Source organism: Musa acuminata, chromosome BXJ1-11, assembly GCF_036884655.1.
Source record: "Musa acuminata AAA Group cultivar baxijiao chromosome BXJ1-11, Cavendish_Baxijiao_AAA, whole genome shotgun sequence".
Lineage (NCBI taxonomy): Eukaryota > Viridiplantae > Streptophyta > Magnoliopsida > Zingiberales > Musaceae > Musa > Musa acuminata.
The window spans coordinates 5,338,247-5,354,470 of record NC_088337.1 but is presented as its reverse complement, the minus strand read 5'-3'; the positions used below and the strand labels follow the sequence as shown (position 1 = coordinate 5,354,470).

General features: G+C 38.9%; 2 protein-coding genes across 5 annotated transcripts; both read left to right on the top strand.

The window, feature by feature from the left end:
* Window positions 1-1,445: 1,445 nt before the first annotated feature.
* LOC103970553 (protein BOLA4, chloroplastic/mitochondrial) lies at window positions 1,446-7,710 on the top strand. Of its 3 annotated transcripts, none has more exons than XM_065089380.1 (4): window positions 1,446-1,943; window positions 2,870-2,937; window positions 6,336-6,509; window positions 7,480-7,710. In XM_065089380.1, exons 1-3 carry the CDS (start codon window positions 1,536-1,538, stop codon window positions 6,487-6,489), a joined length of 630 nt encoding a protein of 209 aa, XP_064945452.1. In that variant the 5' UTR covers window positions 1,446-1,535; the 3' UTR covers window positions 6,490-6,509; window positions 7,480-7,710. The 3 variants fall into 3 exon arrangements, with proteins under 3 accessions (XP_064945452.1, XP_064945450.1, XP_009382643.2); XM_065089378.1 differs by having other exon boundaries at window positions 7,475-7,710; XM_009384368.3 differs by lacking the exon at window positions 7,480-7,710 and having other exon boundaries at window positions 6,336-6,699.
* Window positions 7,711-8,930: 1,220 nt separating this feature from the next.
* On the top strand, window positions 8,931-15,700 carry LOC103970552 (pentatricopeptide repeat-containing protein At1g77360, mitochondrial). 2 transcript variants are annotated; one of them, XR_010481085.1, is made up of 3 exons: window positions 8,931-10,749; window positions 10,944-11,029; window positions 15,410-15,700. XR_010481085.1 is itself a non-coding variant. In XM_009384367.3 (2 exons), exon 1 carries the CDS (start codon window positions 9,243-9,245, stop codon window positions 10,722-10,724), a length of 1,482 nt encoding a protein of 493 aa, XP_009382642.2. In that variant the 5' UTR covers window positions 8,931-9,242; the 3' UTR covers window positions 10,725-10,749; window positions 10,944-11,294. The 2 variants fall into 2 exon arrangements, 1 of the variants encoding a protein (XP_009382642.2); XM_009384367.3 differs by lacking the exon at window positions 15,410-15,700 and having other exon boundaries at window positions 10,944-11,294.
* Window positions 15,701-16,224: the final 524 nt, after the last annotated feature.

Sequence of the window (16,224 nt, the reverse complement as noted above, 5' to 3'; positions counted from 1 at the left end):
AATTTTTTTATACACTCGAAAACATTAAATGTATTTTTTACTTTACGAAAACTTAAAGATATATGAGATATTAAAAAAATAATTCTTAATTATCAATTTTTTTTCTTTATGAGAATTTTTTTTATTGAGATTCATTATCCCATTGAAACACTAGTTATAACAATCTAAAAATATTTATCAATCCCATCCAATTATTTAAAAAAAATAAAATATTTTAAAAATAAAAGAAAGAGCAATAAATGCAAAGAGCAATAAATGTTGGTACTGTTGTTCTTATAAGGAGCGATTTAAACCTTTTATCTAATTCATTTGATCCTCGCACGTTACTATTAAAACAGGGTTAGGTTTCAACTCGTTAGTGATCTTAGTTCGGCACAAATAGCATTCAATTGCAAGCGTTCGATTAATCTTTCTATTTTTTGAAGCTCTTGGGTGTTAATTTAAGTTCGTTCCCTTCTCATCCTTCCTTTTTTTTATTTTAAATTTTATCGTATTTGAAATAAAAATATTTGTTTCACGATGGTGTGACTTAAGTGTGATCAACAAGTGTAACTTATTTGATATTTTATAAGACAAGTCCTTCTAGTCCGAAAAGAGTTATATTGAGTCATACAAAATTTACATCCAGAATAATCCAATAAAATTTCTTTGACATTCAATCTATTTGTGAGATAAAAAAATAAAAAAATAAATATAAGACATATATGAAGAGATTCGTGTTTTACATGATCTATAGGTTATGATTAACTAATTATAAAATATTCTTTTAATTAATTATCTTTAGTATTTTGATTTCTATACTTTCAAAAATTAAGATCTATATGTTTACGAACTTCAACAAAATACTTTTATGTAAGATTATCTTTTTAATCTTGTATAGGGATCTTAATATTTTATTTTCGTAAGTATACAAATCATAATATATTAAAAAATATAAAAATTAAAATACTAAAGATAACTAATTATAAAAAAAAAATATAATTAACCTATGTTATGATGGATTAAATACACCAATAAATTTTTTTTTAGATGTCATGATAACATGGCATGCCAATTTAGCATGAATGTGAGCATTTATCGACTCAATCTTAGTTGAACTTCAACCACACTTCTTCTGAATTAGAATCTTTAGATCATTTATAATTTTAATGTGACAATCAAAATTCACACTAACATGATATTTTATAGTGTTCATGTATAACATTTAGTGTCGTCGATAAAAACTAAATTGATATTTTCGTATGATACGTGGCAATTACACAGTGGCAAATAGGCGCCACGTGGATGCTACTATGCTGCGCGCTAATACGACTAGAGCGACTGTTTTGCAATCGACATTATAATTAACAATGTAAGTTAAAATCATATTATTATCTTCTTCCGTTATATACGTATATGACATAATGGGTTTGTAGCGACCGCTACTTTTGATGATGAAATCAACGCTACCTCCCCACTAAAATTTGGGAGCGACACGAGCAGCAGCAGTCGAATCTGGCTGGGCAGGGTAGTATAGGGCGAGAGGTATCCCAAGAATGAGGGCAGCTCCGGCCATGGCGGTGATGATGTCCTCCTCTTCCCCCTCCTCCTCACTTCCGCTTGCTTCTCTTTTCCTCCGTCGCATCTCTCGTTCTCCCAATTCCTATTCTATTCCTGTTGTTTGGGCGCCAAGAACTCCGTCCGCCGCCGTTGTCTCCTCCGCCTTCTCTTATCTTGGAAGGAAGCCGACCGTTACCTCATGCTCACCGTCCCTCTCCAACCATGCTGTCGAGCTTAGGAGGGGCTTTCCGCTCGCGAATCCGGCCGTAGCGAGGCTGGATTTTCAGCATGCTGCGTTCGGATACGGAGTTTCTCATAGGAGGAGGTTCTGCGGAGTGCGAGCCTCGGAGGTGTCCGATCCGGGCTCCATCGACTCCCCAATGATGCAGTCAATGGAGAAGAAGGTCTTGTCCTAACATATACCGCTCTTTATTTCCCTCCTACTCTTCTGCTTATGCTCGCTCGATTTCACATATGTATCTTGGGGTTCGGAATGCCATTTAGGATAACGAAGTGTTTGTTCTGTTGTATTTGATGTGTTTGATCTATTGTCAAAGCGGCAAACGGAGCAAAGCTTATCATCCACAACTTCATCCTCTAGCTTAGTTTTAGATACATTGAAGCTATCAGTTAACTGCAAATTCATAGTTTATCGTTGTTCTTACTTTTCCTGCATCCTTCGCTTTTTATTAAAGCATCATGAATGATCAGCTAGGTAATAGTATCGAGGCCAAAGGTTGGAGTCTTGGGCATTAGTATAAAATAAGAAGCAACACCAAGAAAATTACCACCAGAAATATCAACTTGATGTTGTTGGAATGAAGTATTATTATATGTATCTGTCTGAACATAGCACATCAAATGTCATTCGGTCGTTTTTGGGTTTGTTGTGTGTGTCTCAAGCTGATGAGAGCAGCGCAAATGAATACCTTGACAATCTAATTAGCTTCTGACCTCCCATTGTGATTTTTACCTTGTATGTTAATGCAGTATTAAAGTTGAAGTTTGAGTTTTTTTTTTAAAATTGAAAATTGGCAATCCATATAGTCACTGTGACCAAATTCACATGATAAAGGTCTTTACTATATGGAATTTTTCATCATGAACAGGAATGGACTTACCTGCATCTTCATGTTTTCCCCTGCTTGTTAGCCTTAAATCAATGTTTCTGTACAGGTCACAGTACTATAGTATGAGGGTTGTGTGTAATTAAGGAAAAAGGGAAGACTACAAGGAATTTTGATTAAATTTCTTTCATCTGTTAAATCAAATTTGTGTTATGCTCTACTTTGCAAATGTATATACCTTTTTCCTACTTAACCTTGAGCAGATTAAGGAGCAATTGGATGCAGATCTTGTCATTGTGAAGGATACCTATGGAGATGGTCGACATGTAAGGTATCTTGCTTTGGGCCCGTATCATGAATTGATTTTCTACTAATTCACTTGAAAACACCTTCTTATCAGTTCTAGAATAAACCTGTATGTATTAATATTTTCTTTGTTCTTAATTATGTTGCTATGAAATAATATTACCATTATTCAAAAACTGATGTCCAAGTAGTATTTGATATGATCTGATGATCAGCCTTATTATTCGTTGAAGCCTAGTGATATGCTGAGAACTATGCTCATATATAATTATCGACACATCACTATGTAGAACTGGTACCTGTTCCTTACAATGTCCAAGTAATGAAATTTTGTAGCATACATAATATTATGTAAAATAATAGAAACTGGGTGGTTCATGTATGGGTTGCTACAAGTCTATTTCTATTTCAATAAAAAAGGACATACCAATGCAATTTTCGTAGTTGTTTAGGGAGGGTCAAACTATGTAGGCTTACCTCTAAATGTAGAGATTATTTCTGTGACTTGAACCTTAGTGTCTTAAGTTACAAAGGAGCAACCATACTGTTGAACCAAGGTCCACCCTCTCAATTTCTATTTCAATCCCAAAAAAATTTCTGTGTCCAGCTTAATCAAATCATACCAAAAGGCCTAATGGGTGTCCTTGAGAAGGATAATCATTGAGTGATGTTTAAAGGTGTTCTAAGCACCATACTGGCCAGTAAGGTATCATTACTAAACAGCATCAAGGCAAGCCCATAGGCCTTCTGTTGTCAAGGACTGATTCATTTGAAGGGTATGTCAGCCTAGATTCTTTGGCCTATCGATCTAGTGAGAAATGTCCAGCGATGATGGTAGTTACTAGAACTCTGATGTTCTAAACCTGATTGTTAAAGCAACCAAAATATTCTTGAACTTTTCTTATTTCCCATTTCAGTGTCACGGCAAATAGTCTGCTGAAGGTTTGGGTATAATATTGTGAGTAGTGTTGTTAAGTAAATTTTCAAGATTTATTTGATGTGTTGTTGCTCAAGTATGGCCACACCACAGCTCAAGATGATTTTAACTTATAATATACTGTGTTATTAGAAAATTAGATATGAAATTATTTAACTACTAATGCATTGTTTGAGTACTTTTTCCTATAACAGCATTACTTTCTTTAAGCAAGCTCCTTAAGGCACTTAGGGCCTCATTGTATGTGTGACGCTGACATCTTAAAGGTGCCTTTTACTTTTCTTCACTATCACCACACTGCAAAATCATTTTCTGTGTGCCTCCTGAAGAATCAGATGCTGAGTTCTGCAGTTTCCTTCCCATCTAAATTCTAAAACAATGGACAACACAAGGTTTAAATGAAAAACATAGTCACGTAAAACAATATCATCACAAGGAAGTTTCCTTATAAGTAGGTAATAAGGTTAACAAGAACAAGAAGCTTTGGCTCTTTGCAGATTAGGAGCACTTCTTATTCCTGGACTTGTATAGAAAGTGGTTAGTCTGTTTTGCTGCACAATTGGTGGAATGAATTTGCTCAATCAACTTCCTTTTCATGTTATCTCAAAATAGTATGCACAGAAATGAACCATGATGGATATCCACTTAGAAAGCCCACTTGATGAAAGCCTTTTTCACTCAAGCACTTCTGAGTTGAAATATCAGAATCAATCCATCCTCTTTACCGGTCATTGTTTATGTATCTATTTCCACATCCTCCTTTCCAACAGATGGATCCTGTTAAAACATTGTTTTCTAGATATCCTAGATGTGCTTTTATTACATTCAGTGATCAAAAGGTAGATGTATGTCAATGCTTGGACCACACATATGTTAATGAAAAAGAGAACCTAGTAGCAAAGGGTTTCTTTGACATCTAAACCTACCATGCATGAGTTAGAAAGGAGATTATAAATTCATTTAGAATAACAGACTACAAAGCATCTTGATGAAGTTCTTGCTTCACATAGACCAATTTAGAGCATGACATTCTTTCCAAGAACAGTCTTAGGGAAAACTAAACCAAAATGATCATCCTTTTCTTATAGTAGGTTGCATTTTGCAAAACTTCATCACAAACTGAAGTAGATAAAACAAGAGCATACAGATAGTGCCACTGGAGGCACATTACTAACATGATATAAAGGTCATCATGCATAAAGCTCCATGGAGACTTTTGTGCTGATTTAGTGTCTGCACTAGCACATATCTACTTTTGCCATCCTTGTCCAACTTGTAACATGATAGTGCTTCTGCTTTATAACCTTGTGAGGATGTCACCTGGGTCATCTTTCCTTTTAGACAAAATCAAAGGTGTCAAGGATCGACTTGATACAATCCTCTGTGGTTGACACCAATCTTGAACTCGGCAAGCAACTCCAAGGTTGCAAGAGGGGCAGTGGAGTGGTGACAAGTGCGGCCATTAGAGGGGAGCAGGCAGAAGGTAGTGAAAGGGGTGTGGCGATTTAGATGAAGGTTCATAGACATGCAAATGTAGCGCTGGTAGGATGAGAGGGGGCACAATGGCTAGAGTGAATTGAGTGTGAATGAATGAGAGAACAGGTGCCCCTTAGCATCTTGAGGATAACTTAGGTTCAAATTCTTTAGAAGATGTGCCTGAGTATTTGATCTGCTCAACTAGATTCCCAAATAATTGACCCATTTAACTAGGCAGGGGTTCACTCCTTATATTATACACAAAAAAAGTGAAGGCCTTTTTTCTCCATGAACCCTGTTAGTAAGCTTCAATATATCTTCTAAATTTGACTTTCAATTTTCATATAGGCAAACTTGAGTGGATTGAACAGGTGTTAGATGACCATTCCCATGTAGGGAAACTTGAGTGGGCAAGATATGTCCTTGATATCTTCCCCGATCTCAGATGGAATTGTTTCTGCCCTCCCAGGTTCTAAGTACTCGTACTGTTATTTACTATCTAAGTTTTCTTTCAGTTTAACATATTTTGGCAAACTTGAACAGTAACTGTTATGCTATACTGTTAGTTCCTTAATATTCTTGTAATGAATTCAGTCATGACAGTGGAATGTCTGAACTGTTATATAGAGTGCCCACCATTTGAGTCTTGAGTCATGCACCCAGTGCTGTGGAGTTGGGTTTTAAGTATATGCCAGTTCCAGTAGCCTGTAAACTGGGTATGTGGCTGAATGTATTGGTGTTACATGATATAGATTCTGTGAAATATCTTATGTTGCAATGAAATCACACAACCCAGTTTGTCCGACTCATCAGTCATGACTTTGGTCTCAGTAACTTTCCTGAATGTCATAATTTACCCTGAATGCTTGATGATATCTTGTTAACTTATATACATCCAGAGGTGTTACTATTGCCGATGATGTGGGGTTATGATGAATAAAAGATTGATTTAGTTTTTCCATCAAATTCTCTTTAGGAGTATCTCATTAAGTTCGTTCTTTCTGTTGCAGCATTGATGTAGTCTCAAAGGCATTTGAAGGCCAATCCATGGTGAATAGGCAGAGAATGGTGTACAAAGCTATATGGGAGGAGCTTCAGAGCACTGTGCATGCTGTCGATCAAATGACTACAAAAACTCCTGCAGAGGTCAATGCAGAAAAATAAGCTACCGATGAACCCTGGACGTGAGTTCTTCTGAGCTCATTTTAAGTTTCATTTCTTCTTTTTGTCATTATTAAATATTTGGCTTGGAGGGAGTTTCTCCCTTTTTCCATCAATGCTTACTCTTTACTCTTTTCGACATTGGCATTGTTAAGTCTGTCATTGTGACCTGCTGGTAAGCTCTCAATATCTAAACGAATCTACTTATCAGCACATTTTCCTGTTTTTTGTCTCCTTGATTGCTATAAGACCTGCACTTTTCAACGTCGGTATTGGATGCTGCAACGTAATTGCATCTGAGAGAAGATACATTCTCTGGTGAGTCGAAGTTTCTGCCCACCAATTGCACAATATAGCGACCAGTGTCCGTGTAGTTCCGGTGTCCTTTTCAGCTTTTTGAGAGATTGTTCATGTACGTTATCCCAAATTCCTCTCACTAGAGATAAACTTGTTGTACCCCACCATTCTAGAGTTTGATTGAAGTCAAAATTAAGTATCTATTATCTGATCCTCGAGGACTTCTTTGCCTGTCTATTGGCCATCCAAACGCAGTGAGTTCCTCCCCACGAAACCCACCCCCAACCCCCCCTGTTTTCTCTCAGTTGAATTCGAGTTGTTTGGTAGCCGAACTTGCGGTTTGGACACGGTAGAAAAGGGGGCAACATCTGAAGTAGGTGGACAAGTAGAGGTTGACCATGGAACCGTCGTTTCGGTTTGATTTTGGTTCTGGAACTCAGCTTTGGTCCAGTTACGAAAACCATCGGTTTAGTTTTGATTTTGATTTGTCTCATTGATTTTGATTGATAAAAAGCTAAAGTATTTCAGGAACCAAACCCAAATCGTGTGACCCCGGTTCTGGTTTGGTTCGGAACTATCAAATCATTGACCTAGTTCGGTTTCGACCGATTCAGTTTTGGTTTGAGTTGAACTGTCGTCTCACCCCCTAATTTGAGGACGGTAAACCGAAGTCTTTAATGGTATTTTGCAGTGCAGAAGGTGCAGAAGGAGCTTTGTTTAAGCAAGCTAATCGACTATAGGATGGGGTGGTTGGCAACCGGTCTTCAAAGTCAAGTTGCGGGTAAGAGGGAGATCGGACTTGTTCTTCTGGTTCAACAAGATCGACGCGTGGATAATCTTTGCGAAGCTATGTGTAGTGCGAAAAGTGTAGTTCTATCTTTAAGTTCCACGAACAACAGAAATAAAGAGAGTGGATGATTAGTGGAAGCATGACAGTTACACATTCGAACGGCCACAGTAACTCAGTGATGTCTGGGGGAAGCAGAGGCACCGATGCTGTTGTGCCGCATCGAGGGGCCTGATGGAGGGATAGGCGTGCCTCTGGGAAGGAAGTTCAGTGTTGGAAAACCTTCGATCTTGTAGGAGGGGAACACCGGTCGCCGTCGCTCGACGCCTTCACGCATCGCCGCTGAACGAACTCTGTAGATGGAAGCTTCACATGGTAAGCTCGGAACGGCAAGCAATAGGAGGAAGAAGAAGGGAGAGAGGTGATTAGAGGCCATGTGTTTGCCGCTCGCTGCTCCTTTTCCATGTACCATAGGAGCCTTTATAAATCCTCAGAGGTCAAAGAAAGCAGCCGAAAGGAAGGCGAGAGGGAAGACTTGAAACAGAGAGGAATGGGTTAGGGTAGGGTGAGTGTCCTAAGATGTACACGACGACACGAAATAGAAGTACAAGTCCATCAACTTCTTCCATCAGCAAAGGCGAATCAGAGGCACTGAGTAGTTACCGTGAGATGGATCAGTGGCGACATATGCGGCGGGCCATCACAGAGTGTGATCGTTAGGTTTCGGAGACGGCAGCTTTGGGATTTTGATAGATCCCCAACTTTGTCTTTTGGGAGAATTCACTGGATTAACTACGTATTAGCCTTTGAACTGCGGCGCCTCAAGTACTGTGCTCCGCGTTAGATAAACTGCACTCAGCCTTCCCAATGTTGACGTTCTTACTCTGCAACCAGGGACCATTTGCACTCCCCTCTGACCCCGGGAGATGATTGGGTTAGCGTAGTTCTTGATGTTGATAAAAGGAATGATTTTTGAGGATATTTCATTAGTGAGTGACGTTGTGTTGGAGTTCCAGACGGGTATATTCTGATGATGAACAGAGTCAAAGGCTAAAATGATGTGGTATTGTCATCCACGTTGATGACAGAGTCACATATGGGCCATGGTGCAGAGACTGCAATGTTGCTACGAGAATATATACAAACACATATGTTTTAATTTAAAATTAATTTTTATTTATTATATTAAGATACTATTGCATGCAGTCGAATACAACATGTATTAGCTGTGAAACAATACCCTAACCACTATAGTATCTCAATACAGGACGCATCCTTTCCTCATCAATTAGTATTGCTTACTTTGATATTGAAATCACTTCTGAAGTCATTTGGTGTCAACTATATATTCGAGGAAGAGTGCAAACGGAAAATGCATTCTACTATTTTGATCCTAATTTTAAAGATTCCTGAAATTTATTTTAGATCTAAAATTTCTTTCTGGTTTCCTCTTTGGATGAGACACTGATCAACTGAGGCCGATGAAGCTCCGAAGCGCAGCAAAAATGACGTTAGTGGTAACAAAACCCATATATTTTCCCTCGCAAAAGCATATTTATATCTCGGCATCATTCAATTTGTCGCCGTGCGTTCTTCCTTTCTTCTCTCCTCGGTCGGGCGGAAACCCTAACTAGCAGCGTATTACTGATGGCAAGCGGTACAAGGTAGAGCCATGGTCGAACCAAAACCCGAACTCGCTCGGAGTCATACCTACACTGCCGCGTCTGCGGCAGCGATGCCCCATCAGCGTTCTCCCATACCGGAACCTCCTCTGCTGGCGACCCCATCGTCGTCGGCTTCGGGCCTCGCGGTCAAGGACTCCCGTGTCCGTGCCTTTTACGAGATTCTCTCGCGGGTGCCTCCGGCGGAGGTGGAGTCGGTCCTCTCCCGCTGCGGCATCACCCCGCTCCCCGAGCACGTGGACGTTGTCCTCCGCCTCTGCTACGCTTTCCCGGCCGCTGCCGTCAAGTTTTTTCGCTGGTCCGGCCTCTCCCTGAAGCACACCCATTACGCCTGGAACCTGATGGTCGACATTCTCGGCAAGAACCGCATGTTCGAGCCCATGTGGGACGCCATCCGCTCCATGAAGCAGGAAGGCGCTCTCTCCATCGCCACCTTCGCCTCCGCCTTCGGCTCCTATTGCGCCGCCGGCCTGATCAAGGAGGCCGTCATGACCTTCGACGTCATGGACCGTTACGGCATCCCTCAGGATGTCGTTGTCGTCAACTCCCTCCTCAGCGCCATCTGCCGTGAGGACGGCCGCATGGCCGACGCCGCCGATTTCTTCGACCGCGTCAAGGCCACCGTTGCCCCGGACGCCGACACCTTCGCCATCCTCCTTGAGGGCTGGGAAAAAGAGGGCAACGTCACCCGCGCCAAAAATACCTTCGGCGAGATGGTGATCCGCGTCGGCTGGAACGCCAAGAACATGTCTGCCTACGACGCTTTCCTCATCACCCTCGTCCGCGGCTCCCAGCCCGATGAGGCCGTCAAGTTCCTCAAGGTGATGAAGGGCAAAAACTGCCTGCCTGGGCTCAAGTTCTTCGGCAATGCCCTCCACATCCTCATCCAGCAGAACGATCACGTCCACGCCCTCGCTCTGTGGAACATAATGGTCACCGACAGTGGCCTCATCCCCAGTCTCTCCATGTGCAATTCGATGATCACTCTTCTCTGCAACAATGGCAACCTTGACGCTGCCTATCGCTTACTCGATGAAATGCCATACTATGGGGTCTTCCCTGACCCCTTAACTTATAACACCATCTTTGATTGTCTGATTAGGAACAAGAGGGCCCGTGAAGCAGAGTCATTCTTCACAGAGATGCGGAAGAATGAGCAGCTGCCGTCTCCCAAAAATTGTGCAGCTGCCATTAGAATGTTCTTCGACCAGTACAACCCATCTGCAGCTGTGGAGGTGTGGGGTTTTGTGACGGAGGTGTTTGTCTCACCGGACAACGAGTGTGCCAATGAGCTACTCCTCGGGTTCCGAGAACTTGGGCGGTTGAGCGAGTTGAGAAGGTATGCTGATGAAATGCTTGACAGGGGCGTAGAATTGCGGGCATCCACTGTGGAGAAGTTGAAGACTGCCTTTTACAAGGCTGGACGGCAGGATGCTTATGATCGGATTCTGAGGAGGTTAAAGCAGCATTAGGATATCTAGAATGGTGGTTGGACGGGTATGTCTCACTCCTTTAATTCTGGGTCTATATCGACAATCTTTTCTAAGATCGTTCTGATAAGAAGGCTGTGGGTTGGAGGTGCATATATATGAACAAGGATCTGGCAGTGGCTTGACGCTCTTCCACCAGATCTTGTTTCCTTGATCGAAATTGAAGTACTTATTGTGATTATATTTGCTTGTTCCAAACAGAACAGGGGATTTCATTTTGCTGCAAGACCCATCATAAGTTCGATTGAGGGGCTTGGCTGCTTTAATCATTCCTGAAGCATCAAGAGGTCTATCTACATAGATTTGATACTTCCATGACTTACATATTAGTGGATAGCATATTATTTCACAAAGCTTCCATGACAGTAAACACTATGTTTCTATTTCTCTTGTTCATATATATTAGATGCTGAAAACTCATGATTGGGGTCGGCTAGATTACATGACTTCCATGACTTAATTCACAAAGCTTCCAGGACAGTAAACATTATATTTCTATTTTATCTTGTTCATATATATTACATGCAGAATACTCCTCAAATTTTTATCCCATTCTGCATAGTGTGTTTTCTTGCAGGTTTTGTCTGTTTTATTGAGCCTACTTGGTTCAGTTTCCTTTGCTTTCTATTTCTTTAATACTTTTCTATCTTTTTGTGTGTGTAATTACACAAATGATATTTAATATGATTCTATAATCTATTTATTTTTTGTTTCCACCATTTGGTTTTGCTTTTATTTAAATGAATGTGGAACTTAAAGACCTTGTGGAATTATTAATATGTTATGCTTTTTCTTTGCACCAGCCTCAGCTAAAATCAAGTTCATAACAAATCTAATCACTTCAATTCTGTTACATCTACATTGTAATCTCATAGGATTTGAACTTTGCAATTTGATTTGACTGGAATTTGCATACTTTTCATTGCCTACACCAATATCCACCTTGTGACTAGGCCCTAACAGTATGTATGATTTGCAATTTGATTTAGGTTTCTACTAATACCATACTTGCCATCATCTGAATGCAAAACCACATGACCTTTGTCCGTGAATGAGTAATCAAATATTTACTCTTCTAGTGTAAATAGTGACTTTTCTATAATGACGATCATAGTGTATTTATGATTTGGATTATATGACAATAGGACAATAACATGAAGCAAAGTCTCAATTATTTGCGGTTGGCTCATAACTCATTATAAGATAATGTCCATAAAATTCATTTTCAGTACTGAAAGGCTTAATTGATCTTTAGTAGGAACTTGTCGTATCTCGTTGTAATTTGTCTAGTCTAAAAAAAAAGCCACCACCATCAACAACAACAACAATAATTCTCTGATGGTGTGATTCCATCATGAATGTGTGAGACACGAAGCACGCAGAAGTGTGAGACTTTCAAGTGATTTTTTCAGAAGTAAGTTTGGTATTTATACTTTTCTTTTTCCAAATTGCCCACTTTTTTCTTTCACGATTATCGTACACCAGATTGGTATTTGATTTTTTGGTTTAACTAAGATATTCTGTCATTGAGGTTGATTTGAAGGCTATAACATCAATATAGGACATCACAAAATAGACATTCACCGTGAATTGTTGAATTGAGGATTTCCGAGTTTCGAGCATTTGAGCTTGAGGAAGAGTTCCTACATGTGAACGCATATTATGTGGGAGCCATTTTGTTATTTTATGAATATAAGAAGTCTTTACATAGTTCATTAGGCTTGACAAAGAAGTAAATAAATAAAAAAAGAAGACCAGGAGCATGGATTAGTATCTCGGCTGTACTGGTTAATATGGGTTGGTGTATATTGGTTCGACAATCAACTTAGTAAACCAGATGCTGCTGCTCAATTGATCCTATATCGGGTTGGTTAATATCGTGAGCTCACTGAAAGGCTTATTGGACGATAAACAAACCGATGATGAGTTGTCTAGTAGTGTTTCTTTTTAATTTCTGATAGCTATGAACTGTCCTTTTTTTTCTTTCTTCTCTCTCTCTTCTTATGTTAGGCTATCTCTCTCTTTTTTTCGTCTTCTCTGTCTCATCACATCGCAATTGTCTCATTGCCATCTGAAATTTTCTGCCACCTCCTATTCCTCCTTCATTGTCTCCTCTTTCTTTGCCTTATCCTCCAATTGGTAAGTAGATCGGTACCCAGCCATCTGATGCATTTTCTTTAATGTGACAAATATTGTCTTTTTTCTTCTTCTCTCTAACTTTTTCTGCTAATCTCACTCTCTCCCCTCCTTTGCCTCCTTAACATCACATTGCTGCCTTCTTCCTCCCTTCTCCTCTGCTATCTCCTGCCTTCATCAGTCTGACAAATAAACAGACTGATGATGAGTTGTCGTAGTGTTTCTTTTTAATTTCTGATAACTATGAACTGTCCTTTTTTTTTTCTTTCCTCTCTCTCTTCTTATGTTAGGCTATCTCTCTCCTTTTTTTTTCTGTCTCGTCACATCGCAATTGTCTCGTTGCCATCCGGAATTTTCTGCCACCTCCTCCTATTCCTCCATTGTCTCCTCTTACTTTTCCTCATCCTCCAATCGGTAAGTAGATTGGTACCGAGCCATCTAATTCATTTTCTTTAATGTGACAATATTATCTTTTTTCTTCTTCTCTCTAACTTCTTCTGCTAATCTCACTCTCTCCCCTCCTTTGCCTCCTCAACTTCACATTGCTGCCTTCTTCCTCCCTTCTCCTCCTCCCCTTCTCTCTCTCTCTCTCTGTCTATCTTTGGTCTTGGCAGTATTAGATGCTGACCCATGCATATTGTCGCCATGTTGTACGGTACCTTATCAGTTCAGGCACAAACCAATGTTGGTACTGTACCAAGTTTATAATCCATGATTAGGAGTAAACTACTTGATTAAAGATTGGGCATTAGAAAATAAGTCAATCCTAACCAAAAATCAAGAAAATAAGGAAGATTATCTCGCAAACACATTTAGAAGTTTACTTTTTTCCAAAAAAAGGAGATAAATGACCGATTGACATTTTGATGAGTTTAGGAAGTTGGTAAAAAGATAAATGAATCAAATTTGAGATTGGTTGTCATATTCACATTTCTTATTCCTTTAACAGATCAGTAATTGATTTCTTTTATTTTTATTCTCAAGTGCTATGATGTATGGAGTAGGATGATTAATAAAAAGCCTTCACCTATTGATGTTGTTCCGACTTAGATGTTTGAGATGTACAATATGTTGTCTTCATTTGGTCTTCTGTGTCAAATTGAGTCTGAGATTATCCTTTTTATTATTTTCTCAAAATCACTTAATATATTATCTTCCATAAATATCAAATCCTTAAAAAAAAAGAAAAAAATCTTTCCTTAGTAAACCCTTCATGCATATATTCTGCATCACTTCCCTGAAAGCAAAAGGAGCAATTTACACTCCTCTGCCCTGATGCCTTGTAATGGAGTTGACTTTTGCATGCCTTGTTTCAGTTTCAAAGATCTTCTTTTTACTGTTCCATGTCACAAGGATTATAACTAAGCAACCTGCTATCGCTAGTGGAATGCTGGAAATTGAGTCCAATGGCAAAAGGAAAACAGCAGAGTGGAAGTAAACTGGAGGAAATCTTTTGTCTTTGGGGATAACAGAAACATAATAAAAGAATTAAAATGAGGAATAATGGATGACACATCCAGTGGGTGTTTTTTATTTGTAAAGATTCACCAATAGAATCTTGTATTTTTTTAATTACAAAAAATTTACTATGCGAAAGGATCTACTTTGTAAAGTTTTGACCTAGTAGGATTGCCCTTGTTTATGGGTATTGTGATTAATCCTGATTATTTTTACTGTAACTTCCACATAGTGAGGTTAAACAAATGGGAATTTAGGCAAGGTAGGGATTTTGATAGGACAAATGATGGATATAGTGATCATTCTTATTAGTTGCAGCTTAAATTCATAAAAGAAAAGGCAATCCTCCTAATTCTGTAGATCTTGTAAGAGTCTAGGTGTTAGAGAAATTTCAGGCTTCACAATATTAAGCTATCTATATTTCGGAGGAACAAATATGCTGGCATGTAACAACATAACTCGTTTTAACTTTTAAACATGGCCTTAGGTTCTTATTCTTCTATGTCCTATGATTCTTAAGTCTCCACTTCTAGTGGATGTACGTCTTTGAGATTAGGATTATGATCTAGCATGACATGCCCATGCCAAGCACAAGCTGGAGCAAATGTTGTGCTCATGGTAGTGTGTGGTGGCACATGCCTAGCTTATTTATGGCAGATTCTTGATACTTTGCTGCATTGGCCTGTATATTGCTTCCCAATATTCATTATTATGCACTAGGCATGGCAGTGGTGCTGTGAATTTTTATTTAGGATAGCTAGATATTGCTTACCAAAATTCATTATTATGCATCTGCTTATTTGTACTAACCATTTCAGAGGAATGTGTGTAAAGAATGTTGTGATACTTTAGCAACTTATTATGTTTATCAGTCTGGTTACCATGGAAGCAATACAAATAGTTGCTTATGACTCTTGACAACTATGAAAAATCTCCTTCCAAAACTTATGCGGTGATCATACTCAGACAGAACCTATTTGTTGTTTGATAAGTTAGCCATTCAGCTCTACTATTTGTTGAATGTGTAAAATAGATGTGTATAACATCAATGCACAAATTTTCTTCCCGTGCAGTGCATTGTGGACCTCACTTATGTAATGCCCAGTGTAAGCAAGATCAACTCTTTGGTAATATCTTCTCAATCTTTTGTCATTTCAAACGTCTCTTTTTTTATATTTAAGAGCTTTTACATCACTCTGTTGGATTATGTAATTCTTTTCGTTGAAACTCAGTTTGGTCTGATTAAGGATCGCAGTCAATACTTGTAATATCACAGGTTTTTCTGTTTTTTGGGATGATTCGATTATGCGCACAATGGGGTTGTTCACCTCTGCTTTGCACTGAATCTTTTATCTGGATTTTGACTTATTCCTGAAAATGGCTCCTGTAGATTATTAGCAAAATCATTCTTCAGATGCATCATTGCCCTGACATTCTTGAAAATAAGTCTTTGTTGATCCATTTGAATGAAAAATATGTTTCATTCCTTCGCTCTTACTAGATTCAGATTGTACAAGACATGATACAACCACATCCAAGACTTGAAGTGAGAATATGAGAGAGAAGTCAAGCATGAGATAGAATGAAACCAGCTTTCATTGAGTTGGCTGCTTCAATCAGAAATCAGAATGGAGAGAGAAGGCAAATGGCAGGGAAAATCTGTCTTCAATATATATTTTTTAAATGAAAAGTATTTGAATAAGCTCAAGTTATTATCATAAAAGGACGTTAAAAATAAAAGTATATGGGGTTCTGCTGATGCATATGATGTTCTTTTCCCAAAAGGAAAAATGCATTACTAACCTTTTAGTGGTTAACAATAAAAAGTATCACTAGACGCGCTCAGTACATTCTGTATCATTCTAGACACAATAAAAAAAGTATTTAC